The 22,273-nt window shown below is 36.9% G+C and overlaps 1 protein-coding gene across 2 annotated transcripts in view; it reads left to right on the forward strand.

Annotated features, from left to right (window-relative positions):
- Positions 1-22,273, forward strand: part of LOC148069569 (cGMP-dependent protein kinase 1) — a 121,656-nt gene that overhangs the window by 67,562 nt on the left and 31,821 nt on the right. For both annotated transcript variants that reach the window (XM_087803112.1, XM_087803109.1), the window contains exons 4-6: positions 10,680-10,785; positions 17,247-17,310; positions 21,150-21,227. In XM_087803112.1, the coding sequence (XP_087659238.1) occupies positions 10,680-10,785; positions 17,247-17,310; positions 21,150-21,227 (248 nt within the window). The remainder of the gene's footprint in view (positions 1-10,679; positions 10,786-17,246; positions 17,311-21,149; positions 21,228-22,273) is intronic.

Consider the following 22,273-nt stretch of genomic DNA (forward strand, 5'->3'; position numbering starts at 1 on the left):
CGACCTCTAAACAACATGACACTTCTTCATGAAGCTTCATCAGACCATCTAATCAAAATCACTGCATCAGTTTTTTAAAACAAGAATCAAGGTGTTTATTAACTACTAGCATGTAGCCTGTTGAAGAACCATTTCCTGATACATTATAAATGAAAGGGACTATGTCTCAAATTACTCTTCCAGCCTAACTTGTGAGCACATTTTGAATGCATTATTTATTTATTTTCTTTTGGTCAAGTTGTGCTTTTCATTCATCTTTCAGAACCCTTCTGTCGGCACAACTGTTCAGAGAACAACTTCACACGCCATAGAGCGAGAAGTACTTAATATGTGCAGAAATAATTCCACACATGAGCACCATGACGTCTATGTGGAAAACCATCTAACAGGATCTATTTTTTAAGCCAGCGATGCCCACCTTTTCACAGCTGTGGGTTTATGAAGACCACTCAAACATATAGTCAATGGAAACAGATGAGTGCTGAGGAACTTTTCATCTCCAGAAGTGTTTTAAGATACATCTATTCTTAGCCAGTCTCCGACAGGAAGTTTCAGAATTCAATGTTAAGAGAAGATGCTATCTTGGACTCGAGAGATCTGTTTTTTCTCCACTTGTATGATTGGTACAGTTTATCTAAATGCCAAATATAGATGATCATTAAATGTCTTGCTGCAGGAGAAGATAGATACAAGTTCAGATATTCCTATGCGTTCTTCTGTAAAAGAAATTAGACTCAGTCGTATGCTGTTCTTTGTTTGCTGCAGAATGTGTGTGGGTGAGAGTTCCGTGGTGGGAGGATGGTGGGCTGACATTGAACTCGATATTTCTCAAGCAGCTACGTCTCCAAGTCTTTGCGCTCCTTGCTAATAAATGGCGATGTTTACAACTACCCAGTAAAACAGGATTTGTAATGTATCTCGTGTTTTTTTTTCTATGTTGTGACAGACAAGATAAGTAAGAGACAGAGAGGGTTCATTCGTTTATCCATCCATCCACCAACTCATCCATCCCTCCGTTTTACTTCCAATATGATGGACATCTGTTTACTTTGTTTGTCTTTTAGCATTTCCGCCGGCAGGATCAGTGGCAGGCATCTCTGAGATTGCATGATGTCATTCCTTTTATTGTTGTCTATGAAAAGCTCCCTCCAATCAGGGGGTGAGTCATTGTTTGTAGAAAAATTACAGTATGTTGTGCTATTTTTGGAGGTGTCGGAGGATGGACTCAAATCGATCATGGATTCAGACCAATCTGACCAGTATTCTTTTCGCCTCTTCATTTTTTTTAAAGAAAAATAAGAGACAAATAAGAGCAGGAAAGCTCAGTTTGCACTTTTATTCGAGTTGCTGCTATGGAACTTGATCATAGGAATATTTAATGATTGAATTTAAAATGTAAAATGTTGAAATTCTGAATTTCTTTAACTAAAATGTTGTTGGAAAATAATTTTTTGAATATTTGAATTCAACCATTTCTAAATTGAAAGGTTGACTGAAACATCTGTTTTATTAAAATAGAATTTAACAATTTGTCTAGTGTCTAGTTATTCTTGAATATTTTCAAAGTTCTTTTTTTTTTTTCAAATGGAAGTTGATATGCTTACAACAAAATCCAAAAATGCACTTTCTATATTCAACTTATTTCTATTTTTATGGGTAGCCTTTTAAATTTATTAATTTGTTCATTCAAGTTCCCAATCAACCTCTTGTTTTTGTTCTTGGACCATGAGAGGAAACTGGAATTCCCAGAGTAAACCCAGGAAACACGGGGAGAACAAACAGAAACCTTTTTGCTGTGAAACGATCGCTCTTACCACTGCGCTCTGCTTTAAATCAAACATTTAAAAATTTGTAGTCTTTTAAATTTAATATTTTAAATTCAATGACAACATTAAATTAAATGTATAATAGTACCACCAGACAATACCAAAAACGTACCGTGTTACATGAATATTAAGCCAATAATACGACCAGGTGACGACATAGAAGAACTAGCACATCGATTTAGTTTTTTTCCAGCCAATCCGGAAACTTTGTTTTGAAGTCAGGGGTCTCCAAAAGCTCACAGTTTCTGATGTTAAAGGATTTCAGGAGGACTGACGGTCAGATCAACCTGTGTTAGTGCGTTTCGTCGAAGCCGTCTTAGGTCTTTGTAGCTCACTTGGTGAAGACACACAATTCATCTTCTTGTGGTCGAAAGTTCACAAGGTTGGATTAAAATTTTTCCAGCGATGTCATGTGTCAGAACGAGCTTGTCTCTGGAGAGCCAGAGTATTTTTTATGAAGCTCATTCCGTGAAATGGAAAGGGGGATTTTTATGAAGTGAAAACAGAATTGAAAAAACGTAGGAAGGTGCCTTTTTTTCATAGGACAAGCTTCATAAACGGATTGTGTACACTTTTGTTGTGACAGGGGTAAAATATGGCATACAAATACATATTTCACAAGAAGGGCTGAGATTTCCTGTTAGAGGAACAGGACGGACCGGGGGATAGCAATGTCTTCAACTGACTCCAGAACATGTTGAAGGGACTATTGGTCTCGGTTGGCCGGGAACCGTCAGTCTTCTACCTAAGCTGCAGAAGATTTTTTGGGGGGATAGTCCCTGTCAAAAGGCGAGATCTGGGTTCCCGTAATATCAAGATTAAGGACACAACTGTCTATGCCACCCGTCGCTTTTAACCTGTTGATTTCCTTCCTGTTGTCGAGGATAGTCAACAAGTGATTCCCGTGAATGTTTTGGTCTCCCGGTGACACGCCGGTGCAAATGACCTGTCCCCATCTCCTCATGCTCCAGGTGTGATTGCCTCTCGGTGTAATTAGACTTGGCAGCGTTGTTATTAATGGCTTTGGGGCGAACGAGATTTAACTCTTCCTCTCCGCAGCCGTCGCTGGAATTGCATTCTTCAACCCCTTTTCCAAAACAAGAGCGGTGACAGAGCAATTTGAATTCGGCACAGATGTGTGTTTGCGTAATACATTACAGGTGCAGACCAGTCGAGCGCATTCCATTTAGATGTCTTGAGACTCGAATCAAAAGGAGCACAATACGTCACGAGTGTGGATTCTTATGGTGGCTGATTCCACTAATTACTGAGAGATGCTTCTTCCCCCCCGAGCTCGACAACCTCGGGTTAATCATCTAAAAGTACTTAAATGATAATTCACAGGCAAGCGCACTCTTAAAGTGAGGAATGTGGAGTATTTATTTTCATTTCCCGCTACATTTTAATGACCTCATTACAGTGAAACGTTGCGGAAAAGGTACGTGGAAAGATGTTCCTCGGACTAAATGAAAACAAATTTGTTCATGTTTTTCGATGGCGGGCTTTACTTCCTTATTAAATATGCATGAACCGCAGGAAGATCAAAACATATGGTTATATCCTCTGTGTGCTTTCACAAGAGTACGGCACATCAGGAAAACATACATATGCAATAACATTCAGAAAAGGAGCTTTACTTGCATCATGCAAAATGGATGAATGGATTTTTTATGTAACACACATATGTTGTAGATTACTGTCTTCATAATAAAAAATGATTATCTTTTTGATTTTAGCTAATATGTTTTAATATATGATCTGCATCAGAAACATAAACAGGACACTTGAGTGATAAAATTGACATTTCACTCATTTTCTACTCTCATGTCAACTAAGGGTTGGGATTATTTTCAAAGTAATCTGTTCCTTTTTTAAATTATACAAAAAAATGTTTGTTCATTTTAATGTGGCGACTGGAGCTCAGTTGTCTTCATCTTTGTCCAAAAAGACACTTAAAAACATCCAAATACCTCCATACTGCTCGTCTGAATCGTCCATCTTGTATTGAAGCCTTGACATGAGGAATTGTACAGAAAAAGTTGAATAAGTCTATATTTTAAGCTTGTTTAAGCGAAAGCTAATGGGCAATCAGTGGAAACCTTACATTGTGTTCCAATGGGTTCATTTATGTTACAGACGAGCAGTATGGAGGTATTTAGATGTTTTTAAGTCTTGTTTTGGACGAAGATGAAGACGAAGACAACTAAGCTCCAGTCGCTACATTAAAATGAACATACATTTTTGTCTATAACTCTTTAGCTTCCATGATGAGTTCACTGAAAGGGAGTGAGAGTAGAACAGTGGTGTTGAAAAGCATTTTTGGAACGATAGTTTTCCAGCGTTTATTGAGTTGAAAGTAAAGCAAAGTGGACATTGTTGTTTCAAATTTATGAAGAGAAAGTGTACATGAAATATTATGTTTTGTTAGTAAGAGCCACACGTTGCAGTTCTGGGAGTCGTTATTGCGAAATGGCCATAGCTAGAAAAAAATGAAATTTGTTTTCACAATATATATATATATATATATATATATATTTTCCGAGGTGATGTTAAAGGAACTACAATTCAAATGTTTATCCTCATTCAGATGGCAGACGTGGTCAAGGTCAACAAGCCTTTTCATGCAGGCTAGAAAACGATGAAAAAACGAAGGACAAACTCCACTGCAGATACTGTATATCTTAGCTTTTCACTTTTCACTCTTGTTATGTCATTTCTCAGTTTCCTACAGCAGCTATTTGTCTGAAAACTGTTGCTGAACTCCTCTGTAGGAATCACATTGATCTATTGTTGTTAATTACTGGACGCAATTAAATACTTTAAATGCTGGTAGATGTTGCTGCAGATGATAATAATAAGTTCCCGTGGTAGCTCATTCTTTATGGAAATGTTGGTCTGTGAATTTCAGCACAAGTCAGCAGAGTGTCATCATTTATGTAAATGTGCCAGCCCCTGCAAACGCCACATTCTAACGCTGGCGAGACGATACACCCTTGAACGCTGTAGAACAACATCCACAGCCAAACCTTTTTCTGCCACTTGAGTCTGGATGATGTTTGCTGTCTGCCTGTCTCTAAAAAACAAACGGCAACATGTGACACCAGGGAAAGATGAGTCCTGTCAATACAGCACAAGCTTATCAAATATGAATGCAGTTGTGTTATAATGTGCTGTAATGTGTATCAGATGTGATTTGATGGATTGCCTGTCTGTTACTAGGAGGCTGCATGATGGTATATTGTCGCCAATGCGTCCACATGGCTTCACAATGACCTTGGTTGGGAAAGTATGGCTTGTTTTCTTCATGATTTCACGGACCTACAATACTCTTTTTCGGGGGTATCTCTGTATATGTAGGGTAATTTTGTCTTAAACCCAAGTTACTCATTTCACTACAGATATATAGTAATGTCACAGTGCTAAAAAAAAAAGAAGCCTTTGTGCATCACAATCATGTTTGGTATGTGAGCACATTCCATCGCAAATGATAGGAGATGACAATGAGGCACACAAGGAATCGCACACGACAAGATGCCACACATGGATATGAAACCATTACTATGTCGACCTACTATATATGTTATTTATCTATAAATGGTCACATATTTTAAAATGATTTAATGCCTCTATCATTGTCTTCTGCTCAACCCATCCTTGGCAATAGGGGGGAGGAAATAAGAGTTCTCACAAGCACAGGGAATACAGACGACCTCCACATTGAAAGGATCCAGGAGTTGTGTCTATCTGGAACCAATCATGTGACCTTTATGCTGCGAGGCTTCATCCACTGTGACTTAACGTGATTTAATGATGATATTGTGTCTGAAAAAACAAGCCTTTAAATCCCTGGAACAAAGGGAATTAACAGCAGAAGTTGAGTGCTAGTGTTGCATAAGAGTTCTCTTATGATTATGATTAAGAGCTGAGCCAGAAGGCAAGGCACTTGTTGTCTAAATGGGTCCAGTCGTCTACTAGAGACTCACACTAGAACCGTTTAGTGGTTTTGAGTTCCATAATTTGGAAGGTTCTCGTGTCCCATCAGGCAATAAGGAAGCCAATAGGGAAATCAGAGGAATAGATGAGGACTACTTGTGAATATCTCAGGGTCTCTGGATCAGTTAAGTGTCTTTCAGTTGAATGTCATTACTAATACCATCTCTCGGGTGGTGAGTCACCCGCCGGCTATCAAAATCCAAGCTCATTCATCTACTACAACGCAACAAGTATTCTGCAAATATCTAAATTTAAATTCACATAAATTTCAGTGTATTACAGGAATTGATTCAAATTAAACTCGACTTGAGACAATGAGCTCCTTCTTTGAGGTTGCGTCTTTCAAGCCTCTCCATTGGATGTCATTAAAGTGTTTCACTTTCCTGCCTCCAGCATACACTTGTGGGTCTTAATGTTTCTCCTCCGTCATCCACTGCATGTTCTCAAAGCCCAAATTATCCTCCCGCCGAAGCAACGACTTACTTCCCTGCCATTCCTCTCATCCTTTCCGAGACAACAGCACTGCCCGGAGCGTTATGGGCCTCCGCAAAAAACCTGTGAAGCTAATGGCCATCTTGCTGGAGGCATTAAAACATTCATCTGCAGCTCCACCAGCAGATAACTAGCTCCCTTAGTCTCACTGCAATTTAGTCAAACCTCTGACTAATGCATTTACCTACCGTGGTGCGCTGCAGGCTTCCTACATAGCTTATTTCCCAGTGCCCTCTACACCCACTTCTTGCCAGAACACGGTACGCCTCACCTCCCACACTTGAGGTCAACTGATATGATAATATCTCTGGGGTACTTTTTTTTTTTTACGTATGGCATAGTGACTGCTTCTGTGGTTTAACATGACACAATCCAATCCAACGATGCCAGACATGCTTTTTATTGATGTATACGTCACTCAATATGGATGTTTTCAAGGTTAATCTCATACAACAGGTCACTTTCAATTCCGTTCTAGAGTGATATCTGGATTTAGGAACGTTTTTTTAAGACTCTTTATTCACTTGAATGAACATACACGCAACACTATTTACACAACTGTAAGAACAAAATACTTATAAATACATTCCGGTGCTGGTATTATCCCTTGAAATGCCTTTTTTATTGTTTCTCTTGCTTTGAACGTGGTACTTTCATACACCGTTCTGTGAGACTCTTATGTGACAAACGTTGTGTTTGTGGCTCGGGCTCAAAGGGAAAGTCTCTAAAAAGAATGTCAGGCTGTTTAATGAGGGCATTTCCCCAGAGCCATGGTCCTTTTTTTTCTAGTGGGCTGCCACACTGTTGATGCGCTGGAAAGGCGCGTTTGTGGAAATCTGTTGCTTTGCCTTCCCTTCTGTTAGTATCATATTCTTGAGGTGTTTTGACTTGGTAATATACACACAGCCGAGTCAAAACATCACCTGCTTACCTCATACCTCGTCTCAGAGGAGAGCACAGTTGGATCAGACTTAAGAGAGAAATAACAATTTAACATTATCCTCTAGTGCTGTAAGGTTTTACTCTGAGGAAAAAATAAATATTTTACTCCTAAACCTACTTTAAATCTTGAGCTGAAAAATCTTTCCACCATTGGGATGAGGAAGAGAAATCATTGAAGTGCAACTAACGTGTTGATTTAAGTGTTTCTAGAATAGATCTTTGACCTCTAATGTACTCATTTGTAAAAAAAATCTCTTTTCATTCGAGAATGTGCTTAAACCCCACTTTTTTTTTCTGGAGATTCATCTTGTTTACCATAACCACACCCACTCTGCTGTGATTGGTCAAACATCGGGGTTTGTCATCGCACGTCATCAATACCCAGAAGGTCTCCACCTCCAAGGAGCTTGTTGTATTAACAAAGCGGGGCGTGGTTACAGCTGGCTGGAGGAGGAGTGAAGCATTATTACATCATAATGGACTCTCGTAACCTCTCGTTCGCCAAGATTTCAGATGGGGGAGAACTTTATAAAGTAATAACTTCAAAAAATGGAGAGGAAGACTTCAACATTTAAAACATGTGACAGTTACTATATATCTGTAGTGAAATGAGTAACTTGGGTTAAAGACAAAACTACCCTGGATATACAGAGATACCCCCTTAAAAGTGTATTGTTGGTCCACGAAATCATAAGGAAAACAAGCCATACTTTCCCAACCAAGGTCATTGTGAAGCCATGTGGACACGTTGGCGACAATATACGATCATGCAGCCTCCTAGTAACAGACAGGCAATCCATCAAGTCACATCTGATACACATTACAGCACATTATATCGCAACTGCATTCATATTTGATAAGCTTGTGCTGTATTGAGAGGCGGGCAGACAGCAAACATCATCCAGACTTTGGCTGTGGATGTTGCTGGATAATTGAAAGATAAAACATATCATAAAGAAAGCATGAACCGTATAATACATGTCATTAATGGTTGTGATATTATAACATTACATAACGCACATTTAAAGCCGAAAAAGAAAAGATTTAAGGCCAGGTCTAAAAGGACAAATGAGTCAGAAGCTACATGGAACATTTGAATGAGGCAGAAGCACTTGAGTGAAACTTTTATTACAACACCTTTACAAATGACATAATAAAAATGTCTTTGCTATTTTGCGTTTGCAATTATCCATATTGATGTTTATTTCTTCTCTGTTTATGTTACATGGGTTGTTTAAATATTCAGAAAGAATTCTGAACATTTTCAATAATCATGTTGTTGTAAATAAACTAAGCTGAGTCACCCTGTAACTCAGTTGTTTAAGCTTTTATTATTATTAAAATAAATCCTTAAATCCGATGAATGTTTATTGTAATTTAGTTTGTTGCTTCGGTTGTCAACACGCCTGCCTGCAGTCCACTTTAGTTTGCCATTGTTTACTTTGTAGGATTAGAGTGACACGTCAGCTTGTGTAGATTTCAGCCACTAGGGGAGCAATTATTTCTATTTTGTCCATCGTGCTTCTTTGTTGTTTATGCAGTTTAACAATGAGACAAGAGGCAAAGGTCCAGGAGCTTATTAAGACGACAACAACTGTGTTCCGTGGCCGGCTCAGACCCAGTTTGCTAGTTAACCGACACAGTTCGAATTAAAGTAATTCAACCAGACAATGTTTTTTGAAGCTGTAATGAGTCGAAACTTTTTTGTGTTAACTTTTCTGGCATTTTTTTTCTCTCATCATTAGGCTCAGAAAAACAATTTAGTTGGAGCCTGTTCTGGTCACATTTTGTTTCTTTTTACTGAGGCGCAGATTAACTCAAGGTGTTCTAAGACCTACATAACATGAGAACACTTGGATGGGTTTGCATCAGAAAAGTATGTGTACTAGAGTCAGTACACTTGCTGTGAAGAATAATCCATTTGTTAACACCTGATTTAACATTTTGTTTGTAGAAAAAATTATCTGAATGTTTACATACTATATATTGTGAGCAATTTTTGCATGAAGAGTATCTTCTTCAGTCTAACACAAACAAAATGTATATGGACTCACTACTGGACCTGCCCTGACTGAGTTATTGTGGTAAGTTAGTTAAGATAAATATAATTTTCTGTATTTGTACATGTGTATGTGTATTTTTGTGGTGAGGACGGACAATTGGCTCTTGCTGATCACACAGCGGTTAAGAGGTTAAAAATATATGTTGAAGTCTTCCTGTTATCTGTTGCTGTAATCACACCCTGCTTTGTTTATAAAACAAGTCCCTTGGAAGTGGAGACTTTTGGGATTTGATGAGGCACAGAGACAAACCTTGATGCTTGACCAATCATTGCAGCAGATTAGGCATGGTTATGGTAAACCGGATTCCATTTCCAGGAAGTGTTTTCAGTGGCCGTGGCTTAAGCACATTTTTCTAATGTAAATTCACTTTTTTTTTTTTAATTAAAAAAGAGTTTTGTACAAACAGACTGCTGAGTACAATAGAGGTACAAGATCAATTAAAAGACACTTAAATTAACACATTAGTTTCAGTTCAAAGCGCAAACTTTGAGAGCTGTCCTTGGTCCTAACTCTAGTTGTTTTGGCTTCACAAAAACCTCACATTGTATAAAAAGTCTTCCAACACTTTTCTGCTTTTAACCGTGCATTTGAATTTAGTTATCACGCATGTGTCCTTCTGTCTTCTTTACAAGATTTTAAACTACCTATTTGCTCTCTATCTCCTTCTCTCTCTTTTTTTTTTTGTTTTTACACAAAATAGGGTAACATCTGTAAATCCAAACAGCAAGAATGAAAACAAAATAAGAATAAAATCTAATATTTTGTAAAAAATTAAGAACCACTTCTGCATTTCAAATTGTCTTTAATTTATTTTTACAAATGAGTTTCGATCACCATGCAAACTAGATTTTTACTCCCTATTACACATGATTGGAATGCTCTCAGTAGACACATTTACAAGAGGAAAAACACATTTAAAAACGTTTTTCTACAGCTTTTGGTTGTCAAGATGGTAAATTGTTGTTCCGAAATCCACAAACTGTTCACAATCTTGATCGTTTATCCTGTGTTGGTCGACCAAACTGTGTTGAATAAGCAGGTCAACCATCATTGTCGTCCTCAGCAGTTCTGGTTTACCCAGAGGTTTTCTCTGTTTAACTTTCAAAGGGTTCTTCCACGGCTAACTTTCATGAATGGTGTCACATGTTCTGACCGACTACGACCGCTCGCTTGATCATGCAAAGATGCCAAGAGACGGCCGGGATTCTCCTCACATATCCGGCTTGATAACGAGCCGCATATAAAATTCACTTTTACGAACAATGCAGGTCATTTATTATGCATCTATGTACGGTAGCTGATCTATTATTCTGATCGCCCGGGGCTGAAGGCTCTTTCATGACACTGCTTTCTTCCATTGCAGCTCTGACAAACGTGAAACTATGGGCCATCGACCGACAATGTTTCCAGACAATCATGATGAGAACTGGGCTCATCAAGCACACGGAGTACATGGAGTTTCTAAAGAGGTAGGGATGTTTTTTTTCGCACACCGGAAAGACATTTCATCAAACCACCCTCCCACTCACATATCCCATAATATGTTACATAATCCAATATAAACCACTGAATCATATAGAAAATCCTTTTTGCACGGCAGAGGTCCGAAAATATCCAGAGCAGCATATCCTTACTTGAAAGGATTTTCGGTGAAGTGTCGGCATTAATAATCAAACGCTAATCAAAAGACAAAAGCAGATGAAGATGCAGGAAGGTGCCGAATTCTTTTGCACTTTTCATCTCTTTTCTTTTTTAAACCTTTTCCTGCTTTTATGGAGCCAATTAAATTAATGAAAGCTCTTCGGAAATGCCACTTTCACACAGCTTTTTTTCCCCCCCCAAATCCCACATGGAAGCTTATTCCGAGTCATTTTCAAACGTTTATTTTTCTATCGTCTGAGATCATTAATCTGCCTGTGGTGTGTTCGGTCATGAATGGCTGTGATCAGAATCACAGACTGTCACCATTGATGGAGTTGTTTAAAGAGGCACAGACGGAGACGGCTCAGAGGAAGATATTTCGCCGAATCTTCCCATCTGGATTCTTTGGGCTGACGTAAACAAAATGTTAAACCATAAGGCCAAAAATTGTGGAATGATAAAGTGGTGAAAATGGAAATACATTTCTAAAAAAGAGATATATTTTCACTTTTTGTTACTGTAAATGATATACAATTATGTTTGATTTAGTCCCATGGGTGTAAAATGCATTTTATGTCTTTGTTCTTTGTCTGTATATACTATATACAGTTTAAACCAGAAGTTTACAAACACTGTATAAAAAGACACGTACACGTTTTTTTTTTTTTTCATTTTTTGACATGAAATCAAAATAAACGTTTCCTGTTTTATGTCAATTAGGGTAATCAAAATTATTTATATTTGCTAAATGCCAGAATAAAGACCAAGATAATCTTTTAAATAATTATTTTTACAATTTTCTTGAAAGTCATAAGTTTACATACACTAAGGTTACTGTAACTTTAAACTAATTGGAAAAGCCCAGATTATGATGTCATGTCATTGAAAGCTTCTGATAGGTTTATTGACAACATATGAGTGGATTTTATTCACACCGGTGGATGCATTTTAAGGCACACCTGAACCTCACTGCTTCTTAGTGAAAATATCATGGTAAGGTCAAAAGAAATCTGCCAAGACGTCAGAAAGAGAATTGTGGACTTTCATAAGTCTGGTTCATCCTTAGGTGCAATTTCTAGATGCCTAAAGGTGCCAAGATCATCTTTTCAGACTATTATACGCAAGTATAAACACCATGTCAAGCCATCATATCGCCCAGGAAGGAGACGGTTCTGTGTCCCAGAGACGAATGATTTGATTTGGTCTGAAATGTGCAAATCAACCGAAGAACAACAGCTGAAGATCTTGATCACAGTGAAACGAATACTGTACCGGCGTGACTCTGCCAGGAGGAAACCATTACTACCGGTACTACCATCACATAACATAAAAAAGCCAGATTACAGTTTTCAAATGTACACATGGACAAAGATCTTAATTTTTGGAGACATGTCCTGTGGTCTGACGAAACAAAAATGTAACTTTTTGGCCATAATGACCATCGTTACTTTGAAGGCAAAAGTCGGAACCTTGCAAGCCTGATAACACCATCCCAACTGTGAAATACAGGGGTGGCAGCATCATGTTGTGGGGTTGTTTTGCTGCAGGAGGGACTGGTGCACTTCACGAAATAGATTGCATCATGAGAAAATAACATTATGTAGAACTACTGAAGCAACATCTCAAGACATCAGCCATTGAAGTTGAAGCTTGGGCGCAAATGGGTCTTCCAAATGGACAATGACCCGAAGCTGCCAAACTGGTTACTGAGTGGCCTAAGGATAACAAAGTCAGTGTTTTGGAGTGGCCTTCACAAAGCCCTGACCTTAACCCTATTGAAAATGTATGGCGAAGTTAAAAAAGGCATGTGTGACTAAGACGGCCTACAAACTTGGCTCAGTTATACCAGTTCCGTCAGGAGGAATGGGCCAAATTTCAAATGTGAAAGGATATCCAAAACATTCGACCCAAATGTATACAGTTTAAAGGCAATGGTACCAAATACTAAGGAGCTGTATGTTAAAAAAAATGTGTCTAAAAAATTATCTTGGTCATTATTCTGGCATTTAGCAAATAGAAATAATTATCCTAATTGACCTAAAACAGAAAACATGTATTTTTATTTCATGTCAGACAATGACAAAAAAAATGTGTCTTTTTATACAGTGTATGTAAACTTCTGGTTTCAACTGTATATGTATATAATCTAGTAGTGTATTTAATAACTCGAGTTTTTGAATTCATCAAAGAAATTAGATGAAAAAAAAGAGAACGGAAAATAATTTGATTTTTCACCTTCATAACATAGTAAGAATGTTAAAACTCCTGAAGACACGACGCTATCGATGCGTGCCACCTTTCAGTGCTGAGATAAAGAATCCGATGACGTGCGTTAAATAAAGAGCAGGAACTGACAGCTGCAAGGCTAAAAGATGCAGCGACACGTAGAGGAAGTAGGTGGCGCCGGAGGCGGGAGAGTTTTTAAGAGCAGAATCAAGTATATGTGACAATATTCATTATTCATAAGTTCACCCGTCACATGTTTTTTAGAGGTTGCAGATGTTTTAAATATTTTAATACATTTTTTGGTAAAAATATACTTTACCTTTTTGTCCACTAACTTGCCTTGGAAATAACCTTGTTGATGATATGTTTCCGAAGGAGAAAACTAGAAGAGAAGAAAAACTATGTTAAATAGCTTATAGGAAGTCAATATATTGAAACTTTTGATTTTAAGCAGGACTAATTATGTAAATAGTTAATTGATAAAATACACACAAAACACACTATTTATTAAGTCCACCAGATGGTGGAAGATAAATATTATATCTCAAATAGTCCAAAAGGAATACTAAGGATATACAGGACCCGGACACAAATCGCTAAAAGGAAGGAAATGAGCAACGTCAATAATCAAACCCATCAAACACAAAGTAACAGAAAACTCTCAGAATAACACCAGGCAGAACTGTATTTGAGGTGATGCCAGTCTATGGAAAATCTAGCGTATATAATAATGGAATTATTGGGAGAGTACCGGCTGTGTCTAAAATATTAAAATATGAAAAAAGGGGGTTGTTTTGTGGTTGTTGTTTTTTCATTAATGTTAATAATGATGCTGTTCTTGAGGTTCTCAATATTCGTTTTTATCTGTGTTTTTATGTTGTTAGTTATACAATTATTTTTTATTATTTTTTTAGTCCTTCAATGGATCTCTGAATTGCTAAATCAACCGTGAATGTTATGTTTTTAATAATTTGTTCAAGCAAAATACTTAAAAAAAGACATAGATATTACGTTTGAATAGATATGTATTTTATAATACCAAATAAAATGATTTGCATGTGAAGAAAACAGGAAAAATTATGGAGATTGACAACACTTTGTCCAACAAAGAAGACACGTTGTGATTAGGAGAAGACTTTCCCTTAATCATTCTCCTCGTTTCTTGTCTAAAAGCTTTGGATTTTACATGTGACACAAAAATTACTATTGAGCGTATGATAATATGGCAGCGATTGCCTCTGAAATAACAATCCAACAGATCATTTCATAAATGTTCCTACAGCCTTTCCTCACACTTATTTAGACTTGCATGTTTCCAAAAGGCATTATTAAAATTCTTAAGGCAAAAATGTAGCTGTCAGTCATCCCACTGCTCTGTCAGTACTGTTCAATTATTAGTTCTCACATAGTGTAGGAGGACCTTTGATGGAAACTGACAAATCGAAACCGCAAGAGTGTTGTTTTTTTTCATGTTTATAAAACCGTAGCTCCAGGCAGAGACTGGAAAGACATCTGCTCTGAAATTTTACTATAGGAAGCAGAGACATGACGGCACGTCATCTAATCATGCACACATTTCCGGAGGTGTTTCCAATTACGGCTGAAATTGTAGAAAATAATTGAGAACCAAAATTCATTCAGGCCGTTGGATTGTTCCTAACTGTGTCTGTTGATCGAGTGTGACATAAGAGTTCAAACTAACACTCTGATGTACCTTCTGTCAGCTTCTGTTCCAATTTTCAATCCTATATTTCATTTATAAATGATTGTATAGTAAACCGTTAAATAAGTCACTGTAAAATTAAAAGGCGAACAGGGACATGTTTCCAAATTTTTGCTAGTTAACCGACACAATAATTTCACATATTAAGTAATATTATAGATATTTTAGTGTCATGTTCTTCAAAGTCTCAGCAAATAAAATATAAATAAATGAGAATAAACAAATATAAACAATGTATTTGACCCATCAGACATGTCATGCTATGGAAACACAGTAAATCTAAAACATGTAATTACAACTATATAAAAGAGATAGAAATTAACAACATATTTAGTTCAAATAGCAATCGTTTACCAGATTGCAGTCTAAATATCACGTTTTAAATATATACTGGATTCTTTTTCCAGTCAGATAAGATAAGAACATTTTTAAGAATATTTTTTGCCTTTAAATTGAGATTTTGTGATGAAGAAATCAATGTGAATAAAACGAATAATACTAGAAGTTTCAGCAGTAATAAAGAGTCCAGAAAGTGCTTGGAATGTGTTAAATGTGATAAATGAAAGACCTTTTCCTCTGGTAATATTTTTCTCTTCTCTCTTGACCAAAACCTAAGGTTTACTTCATTACTCATTACAGCTTCTAAATATTCCATTGACAGGATTTAGGGTTCAGGGAGTAAAACCACACACGCCTCACTGCCTAAAACAATTAAACTAATGAACAGAAAGTAGAAGGGAGAATGTATTCTAGTCGTGTCACCGATGTTGTTTCTTCAGAACTGTTTTCTAAATCACATTTCGCTTCATCATATTTCGCCAAAACATCTTTGTGACCCAAGCGTCCATTTTTCATTAAAGCCGAGGATTTCATCGTTACCAGCCCCTAACAGACAAGATTAAATCAATTTTTTAGACATAATTCATTTATTTCAAAACATTCCTGTGATAAAAAATTATAAATCTGATGTCAGAGAGGATACATTTGATATACAAATCGAGATTAAATTAGATAGACTTTATTAATCCCTCTGGAGATCTCCTTCAGGAAATTGGGTTTCCAGTACACAGCAAGTGATTGTTTAATAAAAAAACAAAAAGTGCAAAGGATGACAAAGTGCAAATATAAAGCACATAGATCCAAGGAAATAACGCAAAGAAAAGGATACAAAGATTAGCATAGAATACATCGTCTTTTCACTCTGCTTCTGCCCCCAAATTCTGAATTATACAGTCTAATAGCATGAGGATTTCACAAGATTAAAGAATAAATAAAGAAACAATGTATTTGTAATAATGAGAACCCTTTAACTAAAATAAAGGCGGGTGAAAGGGTGGTGGTCTCCTTGGTCAACAGTTGGATAATTTTCAATCTAAATAAAAGATTAGTATTGTTATTACGCTAGTTAACTAATACAACAACATCATCATCAGTCAATATTTAGAAGGAATTTGATTGGCTATCAGTGCAGGCGGTGATACGTAAACACAGGTATAGTGTAGCTACAACAACAGCTGCCCAACCCGGGCCTCTGAGTGGATCAAAACGCTGTTGCAAAAGACTTTTGATTCCCCTTTCTTCTTATTTTTATCGCACTGCCCGGCCCTCCGGAAATCCCTGGTATCCCTGCACGCCAATTCACTGTATTTCTCAACAACATGCATGTTTTAGAATTCACTTTCCCAGGATCCCCCCCAATGACTATTCAGTAGTGGCCACATCACTCTCAGGTTTGATAAGATAAGGTCCAATTAGGGGAAATCACCCCTCCACCCATGCGCCTCGGTATGACTTGTTCATTTTCCCGTAAACGGATTAAGTTGATGAATCTGAACTGGACTAATAATTGCTCTGCTGTTTGTGTGTCACCAGCGCGGTGGCTTCAGGGTGCGAGGGTAATCAACTGCCTTCATAGCCGGTTAGCTTGTGACTCTGCCGGGAAAGCAAACAAAACAAGAATGAAAACAGAAGCGGGGGTCTGGCTCTGGGAGACGAGATGGGTCAGATTATTTTAATAAAGCATGGAAAATGAGGAGGGGAGGAGGAAGACGCAGCGAGGAGGGAGATGTGAAGCAGATAAGCCCTTTTGTTCGGCAGCTATTTCTTCCTCCTCCTTGATAAACATTGGGTCAGTTTTGTTTAGTGGGTTGATAACAGCGCTAGCATCACACGAGGGTTCGTCTCTCAGATGTTTTTCTTGCTGAATTATTAATAAAGTGTACTACAGTGCGGGTCAACGGCCACAGAACACTGGTGATCTCATGATTCATCAGAGCGAACATATTGTTGTAAGGTGCAAAAATCCTTTTATCACTAGACACTCTTCTTTTTCTCCCACAGTGTCCCGACGTTCCACAGCCTGCAGGAAGATATTCTCAGCAAGCTCGCCGACGTACTCGAGGAGGTAAGAAGAGAGACTTCTGACGAGAGAGTGACAGCTGCAGCACAAAAGGCTGCACAAGTCAGAGCCGCTCGCCAGATGTGGGAGCGTTTTAGAGGATGTCGACCACAATAAGTGCTGTGTCTGTGGACTGGATGTGAAGGTGACAGTTGATTTGTCTTTAATTTACCACAACCAGCATTGTTTTGTTCATCATGGCTGCAGAGAGAAGCGTTCTCAGTGTTACATTTCAGATTTTCTTCGCTGTTTTCCTGACCGAAGCAAGTTAAACAGGCAAAAGCAAAGAAAGTGATCTTCAGGTTTTTTTTGCAATAGAAGAAGGATTCAATAGTAGTCGATATTGTCAAACAATGGACCTTGTTTTTTATCATCTCAGAGTCTGCAGATGTTCCTTCAAGTATTTGAGAAAAGCAGATGCATCAAGGAGAGTCAGGGTAGAAAACAAGAAAAGAGAAGTTAGGTTGAAATTATAAGAAAGGGATATTTGAGGAAGAGAAAATGTTTTATGTTTGGGTTTCTTTCACCAAGACTTATAAGCATAGAACCTCAGATTAGAAAAGGTCTCATTAAACGAATGAGACCTTTTCTTTTTTTATTTGTCACTTGTTCAAGTGACATCTAAAAATGTTAGCCCTTACTGGTTTTGTAAAGCGTAACCAGGTTTAAAAGCTCTTATTAAATGGGAAATAAAGTTTAGGTTTTCTTCTCTAACTTTTGTGTTGGATTTAAAGGAGAAAATCAATTCTACATTTTCTCTATGACACTCCCTGGACTCTATTCTCACTCCTCTATTCTCTCACTTTATCCTTTTTCTCCATCCCTGTGGCAACACTGAGTCTGGTTCTGGTCGTGGTTTCTGCCTTCTAAAAGGAAGTCTTTCTTTTTTCTAATATAGTCAAACATTTTTTTTAGAAATTTTCCATTTGATTTGTTTCTTTCATGACTCAATAATCTAGAGATTAAACATCTAATATTGATCTGCTACAAAAACAAAACACACATTCTCTAAAGTTGTGTTACCGTTGGAAATGGAAGTAAATGTGTGCCATCTGATTTTGAATATAAATTCCAGACACAGAATTTTTAAAGCATTAAAACACAGTTAAATTTCAAGCACTAAAATAAATTTAATGAAGAAGAAAAATCCGATGGCACACATTACCTATATATAAATACATATTTAGGACTCTTCATCCCAGCTCAGTACTCTTGAAGTTTTCCTATACAAACCTTTGATATATCTAGATTTTACAGTGTAATTATTATCATTAAAACATCATTACACTGTGATCTTGACGTTGGTTAAGATAAGTCAAGATAAGGTGTTGAAGGGCTTTGAATATAACAATTGATATGATATTTTGAAACCTCACAGTGTTCTTGCAGAAGGCTCCTGGTTCACACTCGCAACCGTGTGTATTTTTAGATACATCTCAATATTGCATCCACCAACCATCTGCATGTGTTTGATGCTTCCTGCAGCATAATTTAGTGCCGCCAACACATCATCACGTATCACTGAAAGTGTGATTAAGCATTTTCAGAATGTTGCTTGGTGTTTAAATATAGTCCAGCGGGGAGCTTTTATCAGACTCATTTTCATTTACTCACACAGCAGAAAAGAAGTTAAAGTAAGGGTTTATTTCTTAATTTAAGTCAAATCTGTATAATTTGACTAAATTGTCAGCTAGTTCACTGGTAAATAGTATTTTAAGATATAAAGATTAAATTATATTGCTTATTTAAAAATGCTGCCAATGAGAAAACAAACATTTTCTTGTTTCGATTTTAAAAGCAATACTCATTTGATAATACAATTAACTCAATTATTAATGTTTTTTATTCTGTTTTTCTCAACCTTTTTGATTTTTTTTGCTGTTTATAAGCAAATAAGCTTTTATTTTTCTCATAATACAATTTATTTTTTTTCGAGACCGTTGCTAGGTCTAATCAGATTTTAAAATAAATTGTTGATTTATTATACATTTGTTGGAATTATTTCCTGAAAAACAATGAAAGAACTAGAGTGGCAGAAGCTTGAGTTGGCTGGGGTCAGATGTGTAAGTGTTATACCTTCACACTAAATATCACCTTTTAATGGACGCCAGACTGAAGAGGTATAATCAGTGTGAACTTCCCGTGATAGCTCTGCAGCTTTATGACACAAGGAGGGTTTTACTGTCCGAGTTGCTTTTTAGTATTAAGTGAAGAAGATACTTTGTGTCTCAAAGTACACTTCAGAATCCGACCACAATGTTTAATGAACAACATTCTGCTTATATCTAAAGTTTTCCAGAAATCTTTTTGATAAACACCATTAAAGCTATTTTTCCACCATTAAAGCCTTTCATTTGTTTAAGAGATCTATTTATATTTGTTATTTAAATTGGTGTTGCTGCTTTAAAGTGCAGCTCATGGATAAAAGGTTTTGCTCTTGTGTTTTACATCTTGCTATTGTAATTTAATATCTAAAATATTAAAAACACAAGCTATTGCTTGGATTGCTCACTATAGCTTATGTTATCAGCATGCATATTTAGCAATGGACACATAATGTATGTAGGTGATAAACATCAAATAACTTATTCATATATTTATAAGCAGCATGTTAGCCAGTCGTTCATCATAATAAATATATTCATACATATATAGATAGATGGATAAACTGTATGAATCCCTCTGGAGATCTCATTCACTTTCATTGCCAGTGTTGTGACAACACTGCCATGTGTTGTGGTGACATAACAGAATATCAAAATAAAACAAAACGGATGAAATTAAACGACATTAATTAAATAAAACACGATACATTTTAATAAAATAAGAACAATTACCATAAAATGTCATATAAATGAATAAAAATATTAAATAAAAAAACATTAATAGGCTTTTTAAAGCTTATTCAGGTGTAAAAGTTCTTATTAAACATAAATGTACTCTGCTGCCCCACTCTATACTCTCCTCTCTTCCTTCCCTTTGTTCTCCTTCTCCCTTTCCTCCATCCCTCTGTCAACACTTAGTCTGGTTCTGCTCAAGGTTTCTGCTTTCAAATAGGAAGTTTTGAATCACTGTTACACTGTGTTTCAATGGGAGCAGTTTACTGGCACATGTATATCGCTGGGACATGTATATATATATATATATATATATAAAATCAATTTTGAGAAAACTGTTTTTCTATTAAGCCCTATGAATGCATGTCTTCATAATGTACATTCAACCTTTATAGAAAGTGCTCTTAGCTCTTCCTGTGACAACCTTGACTATTATAAGGCGACGCTGAAATGGAAATTGATGACCTTGAATCCCTGTGGAAAAACGGCATTGAAATGTTGTTCAACAGAATCTACAAGACCGCAATATTCTCCCGATTTTTTTTTTTTCTTCTTTTCGTTTCACACGCGCTGCAGAAAATGTTAAAGCTCAGAAATAGAAACCTAAGATTGGACGTGTTCGCTTGCCGTCCGCGTTCATTAGGGACCGCTTGTCCCACTTTTCGTGGAGGAGACCGAGGTACCGCCGTCTCTTTCTGACACCATCTCCTTCACATCATTTCAAGTTGTGTCACATCTCAGCTAGCACTTCACTACTCCCCGACAGAAACGTACGCTTTAAGTTTTTTTTTAACCCGAGAATGTGACGGCGACAGCATGAAGTGTGTAAGCGCATGCTGGACATGCTGATGTAGAATTCAATTGACACCGAGCAGACTTTTTTTTTTTTGTTGCTGATATATTCATATTCACAGGACGTTTGCAGCCTCAAGTCACAATTCAAGTCTGTTTCTTTTCAACATCTCTGATTCTTGGTCTGAGAAATAACACCCGCTCTCTCCTTGACAGACCCATTATGAAGACGGGCAGTACATCATCAGACAAGGAGCGAGAGGAGACACCTTCTTCATCATCAGCAAGGGAAAGGTGAGAGCACGACTGACAAAATGTTGCTAATAACAACATGAAAGCTCAGAGACACCTAGCTTGAAAGAAAGTTGTCAGACAGAGTCTTCCCGTCGTCTTCAGAGGTCAGTGGAGACACCTGGACATTAGAATTGACTCACTTTTATTTCAGCTCTTTGGCATCTTCACTGGCTTTTGCTCTGATTCATATAAAACAAAAATCAAAGGTTTTCTCATCATTAATTTGTTCCAGACGATGAAAGCTCTGCTTCTTTGAACTGAGATACACGTTATCTTCTATTCAAACATAAACTACCTGATAATTGCTTACCAACGCACACAATGCTTCTTCTTATATGAAGTTTTCTAGCTTTTTTAAGCTTTTTTTTTTCTTGAGTTAATCCTTTGATCCCTAAACTGTTTTGATTTTATGATGGTTTTCCCAGCAAACAAATTTGTCTTGTATATTTAATTAACATTAACATTATCATTCAGTACAACATAACTTAATTCTACCTTAGGATAGTTATTAAAGTTAACTGTAACATAATTAAGGATACGCAAACTAATATTGTGTTTTATTTTCAATTGTATTACATATATGTTTTTTTTATTATAAATTTAAAACCAGTTGTGAACTGTAGTTATAATTTTGCAACTTTAAAAATGACATATACTGAATTGAAAAAGTATTTTAAATAAAAGAGGTGGATTAGTTATGTTAATGTGGGAGCTGATTAATGATAATTCATAAATATGTTTGACATCAACACAAAAAAATAGGACATTTGAGCTTCAGTTTCATTTCAGACATGAACAAATGGATCATCACATATTCATGTATCTGGGCAATGACATGGTCGTGGCCCTGCAGCATTTCTCAAGCAGCAGGGACAAACATGTCACACAGTACCGACTTGGATGCCGTGATAATATTAATTCCAACAGAATTGTGCGAGGAGTCCAGTCGCAGCCAATCGTCAGTGAGAGCACATAAACTGTGAGCTTTGGCTTCACAGTGTCTGTGCTGGTCTGGAGAAGATGCTAATATTACGAGAGCAGCCACT

Source organism: Callionymus lyra, chromosome 11, assembly GCF_982586985.1.
Source record: "Callionymus lyra chromosome 11, fCalLyr1.hap1.1, whole genome shotgun sequence".
Classification (NCBI taxonomy): domain Eukaryota; kingdom Metazoa; phylum Chordata; class Actinopteri; order Syngnathiformes; family Callionymidae; genus Callionymus; species Callionymus lyra.